Here is a 21,717-nt window from a genome sequence, read left to right on the forward strand (position 1 = left end):
CTCTTTTGAAATTTGTACTAAAAATAAATCATTTCCAGTTACTACAATATTACATTACCTTTCTTATTTTGAGGTTGTCATTTTATTTCTGGATTTTGTGTTATTTTCATAAAATGTAATATTCTTCTGATTACAAGGAAATAACTTCAAAATTATAAACACCTATTTTTCCGCCCTAAATTACTATGAAACCTCTATAAAGTTATTTCAGATGAGATTTGGAAGACTTAGAAAATTCAGGTGTTAATATGATTGCATCATTACAATAACAAAATAGTACAGTTGTGTACATTATGTGCTAAGTGAGCATTTCCCAAGTGCATCCTTCTTTGTTTAAATAGAAAGCTGCTATGATTCATGCATGACCAATTATTCTTATTAGCAGAATGATTCCCCATTGAGTCGATATTTATCTGTGCATCTGTTGTGTTAATAAATGAGAACTTGTTGATGGAATAGGTTGGCAGTAATATTAAGAGAAGAAATAAGAGAACGGTAAAATATACTGTCAGAAGCAGTGACATACAGTAAGCATTATGGTTTGTTGTATTTGTAATAATTGTAAATAGTAAAAAAAATTATTTATAGAGTATTTTAATATTAATTGACCTATTGACTTATTTTTAATTCAAATCTCACTGAAAAAATTTGCCCTTAGATTTATTTCTAGTGAATTAACAAGAATGTTTCTACTGTAGTTAAATTTCCCTGATACAGCTCTTTTGAAAGCTTCATCCTAAAGTGAACTACATTTCCCTTTCTTTTTCTTCAATTTTTCATGGAAAAAGAACATGTCACCTGGCCATAGTGGTAGGCACTGGGCACCATTTATATTCATATTTTAATTTGAATTGATATGTTATTTCTCTCCCCAATAGATGCTAGAAGAAAGTTTTTAAGAAATTGATTTGTTTTGATATTAGTATTTATGTCAAACTGATACAGTTTCTTTGCATTCATCAGTTCATTTATCCTCTATCCAGATCTGTATTTGTCCTCATTGTAATCCAATTAGGAAGCATAAAAAAATGCCTCAGATTTACTAAACAAAAATATCAACTTATTCTTATAGAGGGCTGCATAAAATTCCTAAGTTAGAGTATTTTTCTATATTATTTTGGAATTGGTTTTTCTAATATTTTCTTTAGTTGTATAATCAAATTTTTACACATATCTCTGGTATAAGTGCAGAAATGTTCTCATTTAATAATGCATTGTCTGGGCATTTTTATGTGTATCAATTATTTTGTGTGTGTTAGTCGCTCAGTAGTGTCTGACTCTTTGCGACCCCATGGACTGTAGCCCGTCAGGTTCCTCTGTCCATGGGATTCTCCAGGCAGGAGTACTGGAGTGGGTTGCCATGCCCTCCTCATCAATTATTTTATTCCTTTTAATAAACCATGAGACTGGAACTACTATTAATCCACATTTTATAATGAGGAAACCTAAAGTTCAAAGAACTTAAATAAGGTCATGCAGCCAGGATGTAATGGAGATGGGATGTAAGCTCAGGCATTCTGGCTCCATAACCTGTGTTTTTAAACACTACCATTTAACAGACCTTTAAAGGTAGTCATTTTATGTAAGATGTTTAACTTTGATTATTGGATCAACTAATGGAATCTTAAAATCAGATTTGAAAGAATGTGGTTATCAATAAGTAGAAATTAAGACTTTATCTCCTTAACTGTTTGTCTACATTAATTAGAAGATGATGTTAACATATATTCTTTATAGTAACTAATTAGTGGCCTTTTTGTGTATGTGGGTAAAACATCAGATATCCAGATTGTTTCTAGCTTTCTTAATACAGTTTCTCAGTTATTTTAATTAAAATCAAAGCAAAGTAGAAGTTGAAAGACCTTAGCCAGAAAGGAAGGAGAATTCTCACTTAAAAGGGAGAATTCGGGTAAATCTAAGATGAATTTGACCATGTGTTAAGGCCTGACTTATCAGGGAATTAAGTATGTTCTATTTATTTTTATCTTCATCTCTCCTCCTACACCTCTGACCAAACTACTTGCTCACTTCTTTTTAAATATTTCCGGGATATTTCGTTTGCTTGTCTGTAATAGCAGTTACTACATGGTGCTGTCAATATTTCTTTTGGTGTTTATTTGCCCAAAGGGATTGTGGGTGGTACAGGCCATGTTTTATTTATTCAGTATCTTCACAATGCCTGACATAATAAATACTTAATGAGTAAATAAATAATAAATAATTCATAATAAATACTTAATGAATCTTTGTTAAATGCATGAATGACTATGATTAAGTTCATTGGTTCTCTTATACAAACATTAACCACTCCCTCCTTTATTTTTTCGTCTTCTCCCTTCTGTAAATTTTCCCTTCCTCTCAGTTTCTATTTTATGTTACTCCTTTCCTTTTCTAGTCCATCCCTCTGTTTCTTTGTTTCTTATTTAATACACTCTCCTACTCTTTTGCTCTTACAGAGGTTTTCTCTAATAGCCAGGTTATAAGGCTTGGTTTGGCAGGTTGTGACAGTAATGGTAGTCTCATGTCAGTGAGAAATGAGAAATTTGCTCTAGGCTACCAGTTTCACAGAAGTCTACGAAGTTTCACAAAAGTCCATGACTAGAGACTGAGTTAGACTTCCTGATCCTTTGCTGTTATGTCATAACTTGTTCTCTTGTTTCTCTCTCTTGGAATCCTTTAAATCCATTCTATACCTAGAGTTTCTTAAAATATTATACAAACTGGTGCCAGAGCCTCTTTGTGCATAAATGATTAACATCGCAATCCCTAACACCTCCTATCTGACCCTTCCCTCCAAAAAAAAAAAAAAAGTTTGCTGTATCTGGAGCTTGTGGTTGCAGATGATAATATAGTTTCTGGCTTCCTGAAAAAGTAAGCAAGTGATCAAAAGATTGAACCATGGACTCAAAATATGTCAGCTCGGAAAGTTACGTTTTAAAGCCTATATTGTGTCCTGCAGACCCCTGCTCTAATTTTTAAAGCTCCAGCATAGCTGTCGCCCAGGATTGAGTTGTAACAAAACCGTTTGTTGTTTCCCTGAAATAATCAAAGAAATTATTTAGAGAAAGGATAGAAAGAACCGTAAATACCTTGATGGCAGGGGAGCTGTAGACTCATTTTCTCAAAACAATTGCTTAGAATTCCTTGTTTTAGGAGTTCATTTTCACCTATGTGAGATAGAAAGGGTCTAACAGGGTAAGAAGGAAAGCTGCCTTCATCCCATCTTCACTTCACTCAAGGCCTTTCAAGGCAAGTTGGTACAGTTTGAGCCTCTTTCTGGTGATAAGTATCTGACTCCTCCCTCTGCAATGCCAGGATTTTCCTTTGCAGTGGTAAACAGGCTTCCGCAAAATAAGGTTAGAAGGCGTTATCTTCTGTAAATGGGGATATGGATAACACCTAGCACATAGAATTTGTTATAGTTAATGGATTATAAGAAATGCATCATGAGAAAAATATGCAGCATGGATTAGTGTTCAAGACATATAACCTGAATTTTATTTATCATTGTTTTCATAATAGTGGGGTGTGGGCTGATTTTTTTGACATAATTTCACAGATATGATCATTGCCATGGCACTAGCGAAATGAAAGTGACATTGGTTAGGGAATGAGACATACTTCAGCCAAGGTACTATCCTTCCCTTCCTACCTTTTGTAGGCAAAGAAGAGCTTTGTATTCACTTAGCTAAGATGGGAGAATATTCCAGAAATAATCATAGCACATGGGTCTCCAGTAAATTTATCTTAGACCTTAATGGTAAATGTCCTCTCAGTGCATTTCTGCCATTCTCTCTGCTTTCAACTTCAGCTCTTCCCACCTCTCTGCTTTCTGTTTTTTAACTCTTGCTCTTCCTGCCTTCCCCATGCCCCACCCTTTTAATTTCTTTCTTAGTGATCTATTCAACTCATTCTTTTCATTATTAATTTTGAACCTAACTATTGTTGCCAGTCCCTGTGTTTGTGATTGGTTCATTGGTTTCCATTTTATCAACTAAATCATGCTGTAGAGTAAGAAACAAATTAGATAAATTTAATATGAATTTTCTTGTTTCTGTGTTTTCTGATTTTTTTCTTTCTCCTAGTTTCGAGTATTTACAGCCCCCTTCCATAAGGTAGGCTTTGCTGATTTCTGGCTGGCCGATCAGCTGAACAGCCTGTCAGTGATACTGATGGACCTGGAATATATGATCTGCTTCTACAGCTTTGAGCTCAAATGGGAGGACAGTGAGGGCCTGTTGCCAAAAGATTCACAAGGTAGGGTATGAATGTGCATCCACACTACTGAACTGCCAGTGTAAACCAAGAAATATTGGGAGTGATAACTGAGAAATTTAAGCTCATCCAATAATATTACAAACTTAATTAAATGTACTTGGCTCTGTTTTAGCAATATCTTTATCTGATATAATTTGGCTCTTAAATTATATATTATAATTTTAGCCACTCATTTGCCAGGAGATATACAACTTATATTTAAAGAATTCTAAAACTAAAAAACTTCTAGTAGGTTGGTAATTATATCACAGATGCTCTATTGTCAACAATTGCCATCACAGTATTGCTTTATGATGATCAAAAATACTGATTATTTAGAAATTAGATCACATGCTTTGAGCAAATCATTAGAGATTTTTTAGTTCTTATTGGAGACCTTGTTTTTCTTTTGGCTCTTTTTGTCACTCTTACTATAGCTTATGCCAGGTATTCTAGTTATTAGGGAATTTTGCCTTAATGATGAAGACCAAATTTAGACAGATTATGTAACATGTGACTAACGAAAGTTAATGATGCCAGCGCCAACACAGATTTTCATTAACTTCCAGCAAATCACAATTCTGTTATATGTTGAGCCACCATGATACATTTCCAGAATTTGAAGAAAATTGATTTACCAACTCTGTTCTTCTTATTTTAAAAATGTAAACTCTGCCCTTTGTTTTTTTGTTATTGTTGCTGTTGTTGTTTGTTTCTTTTGTTTCAAAGAACAAGAATGTGAACAACCTATAATGGATATGTTGTAGGGGTTTGGAGTTCATAAAACTGTCATCAACAGTGATATTTTTAGGTTTTCCAGATGTTTCAGGTTACAGAGCTCACTAATTTTTTTCCTCTTTGATTAATGTACTCAACCTCTAATTGTCTTATAGTTTTACTACACTCCTCCAGAGAAGGAGTGTAGTAAAACTACACAAAACTGATTACAAAGGGGCCTTCCCAAGTGGCTCCAACAGTAAAGAATCCCCCTGCCAATGCAGGAGACCTGGGTTCAGTCCGTGGGCTGGGAAGACCCTCTGGAGAAGGAAATGGCGACCCACTCCAGTATTTTTGCCTGGACAATCCCATGGACAGAGGAGCTGGCCAGGCTACAGTCTGTGGTCACAAAGAGTCGGACACGACTGACCACGCACACAAAGGCATAGATTACAAAACTGTAAATCTGAGTGGGTAGGTTTTTATAAGTTCCCACTGTGTATTTCACCTTCTCTCTCGGCCTTCTGATCACTAAAAAGTTTAATATAATAGTTGCAAAGAAAAAAATGATTCTGAAAAGCAGGTTCGTTGCTCTTAAAGACTTCCTAATGGTTACAGTATATGACTAAATGATGTGAACAAGTGTTTTTTTTTTTTTTTAATTGTAATCTTTTCTTCTTTGAAATCTTCACAGAACCAGAAATTTGCCACAAATATTCATATGGTGTGCGGGCTGTTGTTCAGTGCATTCCTGCTTGGCTTCGCTTTATCCAGTGCCTGCGCCGATACCGAGACACAAAAAGAGCCTTTCCTCATTTAATTAATGCTGGGAAATACTCCACGACTTTCTTCACGGTGACATTTGCAGCCCTTTACAGCACTCACAAAGGTATTCAATGGATGTGAAAAGATTTTTCAAAATCCTGATTTTTACCACGTGAATCTGTTTCTTAATCTGGTTACCTATCCATTTGTCGTGCTTTTTTTCCCCATTGAATTTCCAGCCCCCTCAGTTATAGTAAGTAGTTTGTCCTTGAACACAATTTTAGCCTCATTCCAGAATTTACTAACACATTGAAAAGAATCAAAGTCATACAGAATAGGAAGGATTTGTGATAATGTTTGAAATCCTGAATTATGTTTATTTAAGGGGTTCAGTCCAAGACACTTTGGGTTTTCATTTGGTTTTTTAGACTTCTTGTTCATTAATGAGGTTGGGAAATGCTAGGTGAAAAAGATTCCCTCTGGCAGTCATGTATATTTTTAATCGTTTCCCTTCACCAAGTAGTAACGTTTGTTTCCAGCCTATTTAACTGCAAATTGAGTTCTCTGATCTCTCTAGTTTCTTATCTCCATGGCAACTAGTTATTACTTGAGACTGTTCTTCTGTTGGGAGGAGAAAAAGGCTTTTAGGTTCTGAGCCACATGCAGTCGCTCCTTTTGAATTTTTAACCTTCTTCTAAGAACTGTCAATCAAAGATCTCACTTGCTTTTACTAAAATGCCTTCCTTCTTTGTTTAAATCAGTGTCAGCCTACACCTTAGAAGCTGCACTCTCATCTAAAGAAATGTTACCAGTTGAAATTATTACAGTTATTTTTAGATAGCTTGATAAAATTTTTTCTGGTGATTTTTAATTGAGATGCTGTATTTAGGAGCCTTACCTAGTGCTGCTGTGTGTCTGATGGTCTTGAAAGATTAGGGTGATTTTTTTCTTTTGAAAAGCTTGAGATTTGGTCCAATAGAACACCTTATTGATACTTCCACTTTTTGCAGTAGATTCTGCGATTGCAGTAACATTGATAATGTAGCCAGTAATTCTACCACTAAGGAAGCACTCTTGTTAAATGATATAATTTAACTAAATACCTTAGTGAAGGAATCACATCCTAAAGCTCCCTTAATTTTTTTCTTTTATAACTCCTCTCTTATGTGTACTTACTGTTTGGCTAGCTCCTCAGGCTCTCCATTGTACATGCTTACTTGTTGGCCTGGGATACTTAACATTGTGTATTCAAATTGTGTATTTTAGCCTTTGTGAAGGTCTCTTCCTTCAAGGATTACTCTTGTAAATTTCCAGCCATTCCATCAACCCTGACTCTGTCCTGTAGGCAGTAAGACTGATATTTCTGTTATTGGAGTAGAAGGGGTATTGGGAGCACCCTTAGGCAAAAAGCCACAAACTCAGAAGTTTTACTCTTTATTGCCAGTGTCTTTCCAAAGTAAGCTCAGGCTTTTTGCCTGCTTTTGGTGGCTTCCCAGTATGTTCTAATAGTTATTCTTTTTTTTTTACTTGACTTAATATTATATTCGTTTCAGGTATATATTGTAGTGGTTCAGTATTTTTATACAAAGTGGTCATAATAAGTCCAGTTACTGTCCATCACCATATAAAGTTATAATATTACTGACTGTATTCCCTATGCTGTACATTAGATCCTTGTGACTTATTTTATAACTGGAAGTTTATACCTCTTAGTCTCCCACACCTATTTCATTCATCCCGTAACCTACCTCCCCTTTAACAACCACCAGTTTGTTCTCTGTATATATGTCTACTTCTGTTTTGTTATATTTGTTCTTTTTTTTTTTTTTTTAGGTTCCACTTATAAGTGAAATCATACAATATTTACCTATCTCTATCTGACTTATTTCACTTAGCATAATACCCTCTACAACCATTCGTGTCATGAGAAATGGCAAGATTTCATTCTTTTTTATGACTGAATAATATTCCGTTCTGCGCATATACCACATCTTTATCCATTCATCTATTGATGGATGCTTAGATTGCTTTCATACCTTGGCTATTACTACTGAGGCAGTGAACACAGTGGTGCATATGTTTTTTCAAATTAGTGCTTTTGTTTTCCTCAGAAAAATTCCCAGAAATGAACTTGCTGGGTTGTGTGGTAGTCCTATTTTTAATTTTTTAAGGAAACTCCATACTGTTTTCCATAGTGGCTATACCAATTTAAAGTTCCACTTACAGTGCTCAAGGATGCCCTTTTCTCCACATCCTCTCCAGCACTTGCTATTTGTTGTCTTTTGGGTAATAGTCATTCTGAAAAATGTGAGGTGATAAATCATTGTGGTTTTTGAATTGCATTTCCATGATGATTAGTGATGTTGAACATCTTTTCTTGTGCTTGACATCCACCTGGATGTCTTCTTTGGAAAAACATTTGTTCAGGACCTCTGCCCATTTTTTAAATAGGTGTGTTTTTCTGGATGGTGAGGTGTATGAGTTATTTGTGTATTTTGTATGTTAACCCTTATTTTGCATGCTTAGTCTCTCAGTCATGTCTGACTCTTTGCGACCCCATAGACTATAACCCTCCAGGCTCCTCTGTTAATAGGGATTTACTAATTCTTACCTGTGCTGTGCTGTGCTTAGTCGCTCAGTCATGTCTGTCTCTTTGCAACCCACCAGAGTCCTCTGTCCATGGGGATTCTCCAGGCAAGAATACTGGAGTGGGTTGCCATGGCCTCCTCCAGGGGATCTTCCCAACCCAGGTATCGAACCCAGGTCTTCTGCATTTCAGGCGGATTCTTTACCAGCTGAGCTACCAGGGAAGCCCTAATTCAGAACTAAAACTAAAAAGTGAGGTATTTACACAGGGGTATACATAAGTATGTTAACTTCAGTCAAAACTTTTTGTTGTTGTTGTGCATCAACTTATTGTGCTTTGCAGGTATGTTTTATTGGGGCTTCCCTGGTGGCTGAGATGGTAAAGAATCTGCCTGCAATGCAGGAGACCTGGGTTCTATCCCTCGGTCAGGAAGATCCCCTGAAACAGGGAATGGCTACTCACTCCAGTATTCTTGCCTGGAGAATTCCATGGACAGAGGAGCCTGGCGGGCTGCAGTTCATGGGGTTGCAACTGAGCGAATAACACTTTTACTTTCACTGCCTAGAGCTGGTTTATATGTGTCTTCCTTTATGGAAATTTTTTAAAAGATACACTTAGGATCACCTTGCATGTGTATGGTGGGAGTATTTACCAGGTATCAATTATGAATGTGTTTGGTCTTTTGTTCAAGTAACAGCTGTTTACTGACTGAATTTGATTCATGTGCCCACAGACAAATTTTTAAACACACAAGCATTTTTTAGAGAGAACATTGGTTGTATAGCCTAACCATATCCCTTAAATTAAAAAAACAGTACCGAACACTTTTTATAGTTGCTATTAAAAAAAACATTATAGTTCCTACATATTAAATGTTTTTATCACTAATTTTTCTTTTTACCAAACAGACAATTGGAAGTAACCCTTGACAGAAAATTTGACATTTAATGATGATCAGAAGTAGAATCTGATTTTTCTTGTTTCCTTGGACAGTATTCCAAGAGAAAAGATATCAGAAAACATAGACTTTAGAAATGATGATTGATCTAAAAGAACAGATTCTGTATGGTTAATGATGTAGATCTTTTTCTATTGAATGTGTATGTATTATTGCAAAGGACGCATTTTTTGAAGGGGAAAGTGTAGAAAATGGTGAGGTAACCTTGTTCAGACTCAGGATTCTGAGTCCTTTCAGAGAACTAGCCTAAAAGAGTTACCATAGTAACAGCATTATTGGGGGCATTTTCAAGATTGTTCCAAAGGTTATGGCCTATGCTGCATGGTTTGTAAAAATGGATGCACAAGAATTAACTCTATACTTAAAGCCATTTTTTTCAAGTGAGGGGAGTAAGTATGATAATACTGCAGCTAGCCCTCCCTTGTAGTAAGAAGGAAACACACTTTAAATATTTCAATATATTTTATTTTCCATCACTGATTTTAGAAACGCTCAAAGCCAATCTTATTTTAAGAATCCACTTTTCATTACAAGCCTAAATTAAAAGCCATTCCTACAAGTTTTTTTGTTGGAATTGGTAGTAGAGGAGACAGCAAAGTGTTGTAAATGGTTTTTGTGTATTCTTGAGGTTTCTTGGCCTTAGCTAGGAAAAGCCAGTGGGAGGTACAATAATAGAAAAAGCCATTATGTTGTTATTTCTAATCCATTGATGCAGCGAGAGTACTTCATTAGATTTTCTGTTTTTCATTTACAGTTTCTAACATTCTAAAATATTTATAAATTCTTAGTAGATTTTACTCTTTGCTGTTCTCTGAATACATAGAAGGATTAAAAAAAAGTTCTTTTAAAAATATTTCATATTTTACTTCAGACATTTTTGTTAGCATTTGTTAGCATTTACTATAAGACATTTTAAAATACTTGGAAAAGAGAGATTCTCTACTCACTTAAAAGCTGAGTTCATTTGTATTTGTTTGCTCTGTTGTTTTCCAGTGCCCAGATCTCTCATATCTTCTAGATCTCGTCGTCTTTAACATTCTGTAAGGCGTGCTGTGGCCCCTAATGAGGATTCCTCAGCAGTAGTTCAGTGCCTTCAGTGCAAATAGTCATTTCATTGTTTTGGGTGAGCACACATAGTCCTGAAGTGCTTCCTCTGTCCGGGGATGGCCTGTTGGTTACCCTGTTTCTACCGTGAATAATAGACTTCTATGCCAGAATTTCCAAATTTTAGTCTTGTTACATTATAATAGAAACACAGTTTAGTGTTGTTATTGTTTTTAATCTCTGGGGAAACTTTTGTTTCATTAACTTTTTAAAGACATAAACAAACTTTAAAAAAAATCTCATTTGAATAAAATGCTTTCATTTTGGACTTAATGTTGAAAGTATCTCAAATCTTTAACCCTTTTGAAATTGGATACATTTTGCTGTAGTTTTTCTAGCCTAACTAATAATGCTGACAAGAGACAGATTATTTTAGAATTCACCATTTGTCAGCATTGGCTTAAATCTTGCTGGATGCTATAAAATCAAATATGAGATATTGTTTGTTTCTGATTATTAAATTGACTTTAAGAATATTAAATTGACTTTAAAGTTTCTTGAGTAACTTTCATCTACTTGGCTTTGTGCTGATTTTAAATGGTTTTATAAATATTATACTAACAATCTCTTTTTACCTTAAATTATTTTTAAAATATTATAGATTTGAATAGATTATATTTTTGTATCATCTTTGTCATTTAAAAGAAAAAGCTTTTTAGAAAAACACTTACACCTTGATGCCATTTTGTTGTCTTTTCTCTAATTTTTGTTTTCTTGATTGCTCTTTTAACTGATAAATGTAATTTGTTAGCACTTCTGTGTAAATTGTGTTGCTTTGAAACACTCATGCACAAAAATTTAAAGTTTAAAAACAGTATCTGTTATTGTTTAGATACTAGTGGAGGATCTGTGATGTTTAAAAGAGAAGTCAAAATTATCTATGAATTCAGTTTCTGGAGCAATTTGTCTAATTAAAAGGAATTTAAAGACAATTACTTGCAAATAAAATTTTTAACTTTAATTTATAGATTATTTATGTTATATATAATTTTATATGAGACTATTATTAGTAAAAAGTATGAACATCGAGAAAAGTTACTGTTCTTAGGTATTTTCAGCAGAAAGAAAAGGAAAAAGTGAGGAACCAAATGAGTTACAAGGCTTGAAGTTCCTGCTCAGTATATATAAGTAGTAGATTATATATGATCTCTTTCTTTCAGAGTTTCATAGTATAATACCGTAAGTGTACTAATCAGATATTGCTGTGTGTTAAACCACCCCAAACTTCAGCAACTTAAAACAACAGTAATTTATTCTTTATGTATGTGTAGATAGTTATTCTCCTTTTTATCTGTGGGTCAGCTGAATTGGAACTAGATTGGACTCAGCTGGATTGCACGGCTTCATACCACTGTTTTCATTGGCGTTTTGGTGCTTCCCTGAAAGTTGGGTTTGAGTTGGCTACATGTTTGTTCATTTTGGGGCCCCAGCCAAGGGGACAGCAATTATCCAAGGAAAATCTCTTCAAGTGGTACTAACAGAAACAGTTCTGTTGCACAAACAAACACATTTTAAGTCTTTGCTTTCCTCTCATCTGCTAGCCTCCCATTGGTCAAAGCAAGTTGTATAGCTGAGCTTAAAGGAGTCTGCCCATCCTTAACAGCCAAAGCAAATTATTAAATGCAACATCAGTAAGAGTCACAGAAGAAGGGAGTGGAAATTTTTAATATGTAATCTAATCACCACAAAACAGAAATCAATTTTAACTGACTTTTTTTAATTGGAAAGGATATAAACATAATTTTTCAGAATAAATAAATGTGACTAATAAACATATGAAAAATGTTCTACTTCACTTATAGCAGAAGAAATGCTAATTGAAATCATATTTAATCAAAGAAGTGATGATGCCCTTTGCTGGCAGGTATGTAGAGAGATAGACACTCATTCTGTTGATTGAATGTAAATTGGTAAGCAATTTGGTAATTCTGTCAAGAGTATTAAAATCATTCATACCTTTTGACCTAGTAAGTTCCTTTCCATAACTTTTTTCTAAGGAAGTGATTATAGAAATGGGTGAATATGAATGTATGTTCACAGCATTGTAAACATTTTCATAGTAAAAAATGAAAGTAGTCTAATAAATGTCCAGCAGTAGGAGAATAATTTAATTATAGTGATTAAATTATATATATTTATTATTATATATATGGTGACTTGTAAAAAGTGACCCACAGTTCTTGAAAATGAAGAATAATGATATTATTTAAAGATAATAATTATTGAATACTTCTATGCACTAACATCCTTTTAAGCAATTTTAAGCATTTAACATGTGTTGACTTATTTAATCTTCATAGCATTAACATTTTGAGGCGTTAGAATCAGAGCTGAACGGTAACGTGGCAAAAGTAAATTTTATTCAGGAACTGTTACAGTAGAGGAAAAGAGATCTCAGTATAGAACTGGGCTCAATTCTGAATATAGAATGGACAAGTGGGGATTTATAGCCAAGGAGCAGGGTGGTGGTCACTGAGTGGAAATTGCTAAAAGGAAACACCAATGGTAAGGGAGAATTCTGGCTAAACTGACTTGACAGGATTTTTGCTGAAATTAGACCAGGGTGATCAGATGCCAAGGGTAGAGGATGAGGAATTTGATGAGATTTCGAGGGTGATCAGATATTGAGGGTAAAGGATTCTCTCTAAACTGACTTAGCAAGATTCTTGCTACAACTGGGAGATGCATGCTTGACAAGGATGGACACCAAATTTTAGATGTAGAGAACTTAGAGGAGCCTGACTAGAGTTATATCAAGGAGAGTTTTTGTCCCTCTATCACTTACGCTATGTGCTACCGACCAACCCTGGAATAATGTGGGAGGGAATTACCTGCAGATGTGAATACCTAGGGGCAAGGAACATCGGATGCCATTTTAGAGAATGGCCACCACACTGTGGGTCTCGACATTATCACTCTCCATTATGCATTTGCTCTGGAAGTACACATGTACCAAGTGGCACTTTCAGAAAAGAGAGAGACTCTGAGTCCTCAGTCTTCAAGATAGATTTCCAAAACTCTGGGGGTTTTGCCTTCCAATAACCCTCTATACCCAAGATTCATATGACAACCAACAGAAATCCTCTGCGTATTTTAATAAGGAAGGTTTATTTTGAGGATGTTGGGTAGCTTACAGAATCCCCAACAGACAGTGAAGATATCACAGCTTATATGCGCAACATTACTGATCCTGGCTGGACACCTGTGTTACCTCTAGAACTGCAACTTCAAGTATCTCTAACATGAGAATATGGCTGCTTCTCTTTGCCTGAATAAATTCTGTGTGTACCAAAGAAATAAACAGAAGAGTCTTTGATAGAAGTAATCACTTGATCGTCATTTTTAGGTGAAGAAATTGAAAACAGGTTAAGGACTTGCCAAAGTCCTACAGTTATGAAATGAAAGAACCTAGGTTATGAATCTGAATACAAACAATATAGCTCCAAAGTCAAGTAGCAAGTAGGTGACAAAGTTAGAATTCACACCCAGGTCTTGTGATTATTTATACTCTACTCTAAACTCCCTTCTAATGTTACAGAATGACCTGAGCTCATCTCACAGGTAAAATGTTAAACTTGTGGTAAACATAGGAAGATCAGATAGGGTAGTGTGCTGTCCCTATGCCAGTGCCAAATAAATTTGTGTTTGGGAAATCACAGAGGTACATTGCTGCTGCTGCTAAGTTGCTTCAGTCGTGTCCAATTCTGTGCGACCCCATAGACGGCAGCCCACCAGGCTCCCCCGTCCCTGGGATTCTCCAGGCAAGAACACTGGAGTGGGCTGCCATTTCCTTCTCCAACAGAGGTACATTGGGGGAGAGTAATTTAAACTGTACTTTTACATGGATAGGCCACGTCAGAAGGCCTCTTTGTGATCCTTTTGTACTAATGGCCACATTCATGGAAAACCAGAGACATTACCAGGAACTGGCTATATCACATTAACAGTCATATGCTTTTATTAATAAGAGCATTATGGAGTCAGCCCAACTATATAAATAATTTCTCTCTGCCAGAAAATTGAAAGTCATTCTTGAATTGAAGAACTAACTAACATATTAATGTTCTTTCAAGTGATGGGAGAATGGTTTGACATGAACAATTTGCTTAGAGTTTTATTTTTTGTTAGGGTCCTGAAATTCACTTTAAAAAAATACCAGAGATAATTAAGTATTTGTTAAAGCTGCCTGGCTAAATCCTTAATACGTATTGTTAATAAACATTCCAGGATGCTTCCTAGAATGTAGCAAGCAAAATATGGAAAGAGAGACCAGTGACTAATACTCGGTTTCATTGGTAGTTTTTTTTTTTGGCCATGTTATGCAGCATGTGGGATCTTAATTCCCTGACCAGGGATTGAACCTGTGCCCTCTGCTTAGCAAGTGCAGGCTCTTCACCACCACCAGGGAGATCCCTCTTTGGTGGTATTTTGAATGAGGTACAAGATTGAGTTTTAATTGAAATGTTTAGAGTAAAAGAATTTTTTCTTATGTTAAAAGTAGTATTTTCTTCGCATATTAAAATAGTGCTTCTGCTTAATAGGAGGGAAAATAAAGCATCTACCTACTGCTTAAATATCACATTGATGTGTTGCGTTTCTTTGTTCCTCATGTGGGATTCTCAGGGCTCTCTGTAAATACTTTTGTTTGCCTATGAATAATAATACCCTGGAGCATCTCTGTTTTTTTAATTGATTTTTTTTAAGAGTGTATTTCTTTTAAAAGCAGAATTGTACTACTTGCAACTATTTTAATCTCACCAGGAAGTCTACTCAAAAGAAATGAACATCTACCAAAATGGAATATTGAGGCTTAATAACATTTCATAGCTGGCGTAGAAAAGACCAGGGCACTGAAGAAGGACAAGCTGAAAGTCTAGGGTCTGTTGTATAATCTTCTTCCTCCTTCTCAGTTATGAATATATGACCAACTGTATTTCTTTCCTCAACTGAAACAACTTTGATATTTGAAACCAGTGTTTAAAATTTACCCTTCATTTAACCTTCTGTTGCAGAAAGTGGAATGTCCTCTCCTTAGAAAGCCAAATCCCTCTCTCTGCTCAATTTAATCAAATCCTCTGCCAGGAAGAATTTTAAAAGCATCATCTTAATGAAAAGCACTATTTCATGTTGAGAGAAAGAACATGAGCTTTGGAGTAACCATGACTAAGATAATTTAGGAATATTTTACTGAAGACTGAGGAAGAAAAGCCATGAGATTGATCATCTAGATAGACGCCGGAGACATTCACTAATTAAAAATATACATAAGGATCCGTCTTAAATACAGCATGCACGCGCATGCGCACACACAGAATCTGTCAATCAGACAACAGTTAGAATCATGACTTAAAGGTGAAGTATTCAAGACATTTCTCACTAAAATCTCGACTAACATGAGGATATCTGCAGTCATGACTATTATTTAACATTCTTCTGATTATAATTATTATATAAGAAAATGAAAAGAAAGTAAGAATATTAAAACTTTTAACAGATGAATAAAATAACATTTATGGGTAATATGGCTGTCCAGTGCTCTCACATTGTCCTTTCATGAATTTTTTATTGTAAGTGTATGATTCTTTTATAAACAGGAAAGTAGTTATTTTCATTAAAAAAATTAAGAGAGTTGTCCTAGACTATCTAAGACAGGATCCTTTGGCTCTTTATATTCTATTATTCTCATAGAGCTATTTGCCATTATGTAGTATCTTGGCATAGATTATTTTATTTTGAACCTGATATTAACCCTGAGAGAAAGTAGTGGTTGTTATTGTTTTCATATATCAGCAAGATTAAATGGCCTGCCCTGGGTCACATGGCAGTAAGTAGCAAAACCATAATTCTCAGCCTCTGAATCCATTCCCTTTTCTACTCTAAAAAAGTATTTCCAACAAGGTAGCATGATGTAATGCTGGGATTCTAAAACTTTGGTATATGTGTGACTCACCATGGATTATTACTTAAAAATGCATAATGTTGGGCCCACCTGTAGTCTAATTCATAAGATTAGGGTGATGATCCAGAAATTTACATTTTTAACCTGTACCTCATGGTAATTCTGTTAAAGGTGATTCATTGACCACACTTAAGTAAACATTCAGTTCAGTTCAGTTGCTCAGTCGTGTCCGACTCTCTGCGACCCCATGAATCACAGCACGCCAGGCCTCCCTGTCCATCACCAACTCCCAGAGTTCACTCAGACTCATGTCCATCAAGTCGGTGATGCTATCCAGCCATCTCATCCTCTGTTGTCCCCTTCTCCTCCTGCCCCCAATCCCTCCCAGCATCAGGGTCTTTTCCAGTGAGTCAACTCTTCGCATGAGGTGGCCAAAGTATTGGAGTTTCAGCTTCAGCATCAGTCCCTCCAGTGAACACCCAGGACTGATCTCCTTTAGGATGGACTGGTTGGATCTCCTTGCAGTCCAAGGGACTCTTAAGAGTCTTCTCCAACACCACACTTCAAAAGCATCAATTCTTCGGCACTCAGCTTTCTTCACAGTCTAACTCTCACATCCATACATGACCATTGGAAAAACCATAGCCTTGACTAGCCGGACCTTTGTTGGCAAAGTAATATCTCTGCTTTTCAATATGCTGTCTAGGTTGGTCATAACTTTCCTTCCAAGGAGTAAGTGTCTTTTAATTTCATGGCTGCAGTCACCATCTGCAGTGATTTTGGAGCCCAAAAAAATAAAGTCTGACACTGTTTCCACTGTTTCCCCATCTATTTCCTATGAAGTGATGGGACCAGATGCCATGATCTTCGTTTTCTGAATGTTGAGCTTTAAGCCAACTTTTTCACTCTCCTCTTTCACTTTCATCAAGAGACTTTTTAGTTCCTCTTCACTTTCTGCATAATGGTGGTGTCATCTGCGTGTCTGAAGTTAGTGATATTTCTCCCAGCAATCTTGATTCCAGCCTGTGCTTCTTCCAGCCCAGCATTTCTCATGATGTACTCTGCATATAAGTTAAATAAGCAGGGTGACAATATACAGCCTTGACGTACTCCTTTTCCTAATTGGAACCAGTCTGTTGTTCCATGTCCAGTCCTAACTGTTGCTTCCTGATCTGCATATAGATTTCTCAAGAGGCAGGTCAGGTGGTCTGAAAAGTAGTAAGCAAATATGAAAACAACTTGGTTTGCATACTGCTTCCTCTCACTGTACTATTTGTAAAGTCTTAGATAGTAGTCAAGCAGTGAATAGTAGAGAACCAGTAGAATATACTGAATGAGAGTATAGGCTTTGGATCAAATACACCTTGGGCATGTTACCTGATAACAAAGTTCCCACTTCATAAGAAAGCTTTAAGAGAGTATGTGTTAATAAGTTCCTTAGTGAGGAATGAGAGAGCAAGGGCAGAGACAGACTAGAAGTGTTAACTCTAATGGAAGCTGCAGCACAAATACAAAAAAAAAAACCCAAAGTACCAAGGGTTCTTTACTGACCAAAAGATTTTGTTTCCCTATCAACTTTTTTTTTTTTTTGCTTAAAGTCATTAGAGATAGAGATTGCTTAAACTTTTAATTTTTAATTAAATCTCAAAGTGAGTTGTGTCTTCCCTGGTGGCTCATTCGGTAGAGTCTGCCTGCAATGCAGACCCAGGTTCAGTCCCTGGGTCGGGAGGATGCCCTGGAGAAGGAAATGGCAACCCACTCCAGTATTCTTGCCTAGAGAATTCTATGGACAGAAGAGCCTGGTGGGCTATAGTCCATGGGGTCATAAAGAGTTGGACACGACTGAGTGACTAACACTTTCACTTTTCACTTTCAAAGTGAATTGATACTGTAATTGATGAGATGATTCTGGATTAAATATTTGAATAGATGTTTCAGAAGTACTGGTAAAGTTTGGGATAGTGCAGGTTGTACTCTTATTTCTAATACCCAATTTGAAAGAAAAGGCATCAAATGAAGGTTTTTATAAAAAGGCATCACAGTCTTAGACTCTGAGATTGAGTTATTTCACATGGCTCTTTTAGATCTGATATGTTATACAAGTTTAGAATATTGATTGGCAAGTTGTGTGGAAAATGGTGGGAGAGATTTTAGCATACCATCTTTCTCTGTGCATACCTCCTGTTATATATCCTTTCACCTCCTTCTTAGATCTGTTAATCATAATGTATAGTATTGTCATTTTTCTAACATCTATATTTTATTTTTATATTTTTACTCGTCTTATTACTGTATACTACTGATATTATGACTACTTAAATCTTATACAATCTTGTTTCCAGTTTTAGTTGTCTATAATTTTAACATGTGTTTGTTGCTTAATATTTTTCAGTTTAACTAAGAAAAAAGTTCCTACCCATATGAGTGTAGTACCTGAAGGTATTTTACAGCTTTATAAAGTAAGCATTTGAGAGAGTATCAAAAACTTATGGGATCCTTATATTGTAGAGTAATTATGGTCAGTAGCATTCCATTTAGTTCAAGAAATGAAACTGTTTTCTCTCTGCAGGAGAGAAGATGAAAACACAATTTTATACATTCTAGAAATATTATTTTGTTATATTACTAAAGGAATGAGAAAATGTAGAAGTCAATCTTTAATAAAATCACTGAAGAGATCATTTTGTTATGAAAGAGTCAGTAAATAAGGATCTATACAGATGATAAATTGCATTAAGTACAATTTAATAATTGAATTTTTTTTTTCATTACATCTGTCACATCTATTTTATTCAGCAAACATTTATAAAATACCTATTGTATGTCAGGCTGTGCTGGATGCCTGGCATGCATAGATGAACATAACATATCTTTTTTTACTAATTTTTTTAAATTGAAGTATAGTTGATGTACAGTGTTCCAGTGTTCCAGGTATACAGCACTGGATAATCCCAGTGTACATTCCTTGGGATTATCCACATAGGCAATAATGTCAGCTGCAATAAGGGACAGTTTTATTACTTTCTTTCCAATCTCTATGCTTTTTGCTTCTTTTTTATCCACCCCCCCCCCACCTTATTGCACAGACTTGAACTTCCAATACTGTTGAATAAGAATGGTAAGAGCAGATATCCTTGCCATGTTTCTAATCTGCTGCTGCTGCTAAGTCACTTCAGTCGTGTCCGACTCTGTGTGACCCCATATAGACGGCAGCCCACCAGGCTCCTCTGTCCCTGGGATTCTCCAGGCTAGAACACTGAAGTGGGTTGCCATTTCCTTCTCCAGTGCATGAAAGTGAAAAGTGAAAGTGAAGTCGCTCAGTCATGTCCGACCCTCAGCGACCCCATGGACTGCAGCCTTCCAGGCTCCTCCGTCCATGGGATTTTCCAGACGAGAGTACTGGAGTGGGGTGCCATTGCCTTCTCAGAGTTTCTAATCTTAGGGGAAAGCATTTAGTTTGTTACCATTAAATACAATAAATAAAATTTCCTCAGCTAATGCTGTAGGGTTTTATTGAGGAAGCTTTATCAAGGTGAGGAAGTTCCTCTCTATTCCTCTTTTTCTGTGAGATTTTTTTTAATCATGAATAGGTGTTGGATTTTTTTTCAAATGCTTTGCCTAGATCTTTTGATATGATCCTGTCATTTTTCTTCTAAGTTTTAACCAATTAAAATGGTGAATTATATTAATTTTTGAATACTGAAACAGCATAGCATCTCTGGGATAAACCCTACTTGGTCATGGTATATAATTTTTCTTACATGTTGCTAAATTCTGTTTGCTAATATCTTGTTAGAGATTTTTGTATCTGTGTTCACAAGGGATATTGGTCTGTATTTTTCTTTTTGTGTGCTGTCTTTGATTTGGGCATAGGTGTAAAACTAATTTCATAAATTGAGAGGTTTTGTTTCTTCTAATTTGTGGAAGGTTTCTTCTTTAATAGTTTGGTAGAATTCTCCAGTGAAACTGTCTGGACCTGGAGTTGTATTTTGGGGCAGTTTTTAAATTAGAAATTCAGTTTCTTTGTCTTTTAAAGAATTTGGTCTATGTCATCTAAGTTGTTGAAATTTGTGGGGGTAGAGTTAAATATAATATTCCCTTATCTTTTTGATGTCTTCAGAGTTGGTAATGATAATCCCCTGTTTTATTTCTGGTGTTGGTAATTTGTGTCTACTCACTTTGTCAGCTATTAATTGATCTTTTCAAGGAATCACCTTTTTCATTGATTATTTTCCTCATCAATTTCATTGATTTCTGTGTTTATTATTTCCTTCCTTCTACTTGCTTTGGATTTATTTTGCTTTTCTTTTTCTAGGTTCTTGAGGTGGGTTCTTAGATTATTGATTTGTTATTTTTTTCTGTTTTCTAATGTATGTAGTAGTATGTATAATTATATGTATGATGCCATGCATTTTCCCCTCAGCACTGCTTTAGCCACATCTCCCAAATTTTGATATATTTTCATTTAGTTCAGTGTATTCTTTAAATATCCATTGAGACTTTGTCTTTGATCCATGAATTATTTAGTAGTGTGTTGTTTAGTTTCCGAGTATTTAAATTGCTTTTTTTTTTTTTTTACTATTGACTTTTGTGGCAGGTCTTGCTGTATGTTCATTGGGCACTTGAAAAGAATCTCTGTTCTGCTGTTGTAGGTTGGAATGTTTATTAGATCCTATTAACAAATGATGTTGTTGAGTTCTGTATCCTTACTTACTTTCTGTCTGCTTGTTCCATTAGTTGTTGATGAGGAGAGTTGAAATCTCTAACTAATTGTAGATTTATCTTTTTTTTCCCATTCAATTCTGTCCATTTTTGCTTCACACATTTTGCTATTCTGGTTGGTTGGTGTAGACATAATCAATGAGGCTTGCTGCATCTTCTTTGTGCCTTTATTCTGTTATGCTTATATAATGGCCCTGTCTGTTTCCACTAATTTTCTTTGGTCTGAAATCTGCTTTATTTGATAGCCTTCTTGTGGTCATCATTACTTTGCTTTTAGTTTTGAGAAGTTTAATTATAATGTATCTTGGCTTTAGGTTTATTTTATTTGAGGTTTGCTCAACTTCTTGAATCTGTAGCTTTGAGTCTCTTACCAAAAGTTTGAGGAGTTATCAGCCATTATTTCTTTAAGTGTTTCTTCAGCCCCTCTCTATTCTTTCCTTCTGGGCTCTGATGACACAAATGCTAGATCATTTTTTACGTTTCCATGGGTCCTGAACTGCCGGGAGCCGGCGAGAGACACTCCACTCATGGCAAAGATCATGAGGAAGGAGGCTCGGCATAGGCAAAGGCGGGATCGAGCCTCAGGAGGCTCCCTGAATATTCTGGAACATCTACCCCCAAAAAACCAGAGTCTGCCTACTTTATTGCTTTGTGCTCTCACCTCTGACTTTAGTGGGGCTGTCCCCCACCACCATCTCGCTCCCTCTG

At 35.7% G+C, this 21,717-nt stretch overlaps 1 protein-coding gene across 1 annotated transcript in view; it reads left to right on the forward strand.

Annotated features, from left to right (window-relative positions):
- The window catches only part of XPR1 (xenotropic and polytropic retrovirus receptor 1), a 208,150-nt gene that overhangs the window by 159,208 nt on the left and 27,225 nt on the right, over positions 1-21,717 (forward strand). The window contains exons 10-11 of the mRNA XM_027565490.1: positions 4,086-4,257; positions 5,669-5,863. Of these exons, the coding sequence (XP_027421291.1) occupies positions 4,086-4,257; positions 5,669-5,863 (367 nt within the window). The remainder of the gene's footprint in view (positions 1-4,085; positions 4,258-5,668; positions 5,864-21,717) is intronic.

The sequence above is a fragment of the Bos indicus x Bos taurus genome, chromosome 16, assembly GCF_003369695.1.
Source record: "Bos indicus x Bos taurus breed Angus x Brahman F1 hybrid chromosome 16, Bos_hybrid_MaternalHap_v2.0, whole genome shotgun sequence".
Taxonomy (NCBI): Eukaryota; Metazoa; Chordata; class Mammalia; order Artiodactyla; family Bovidae; genus Bos; species Bos indicus x Bos taurus.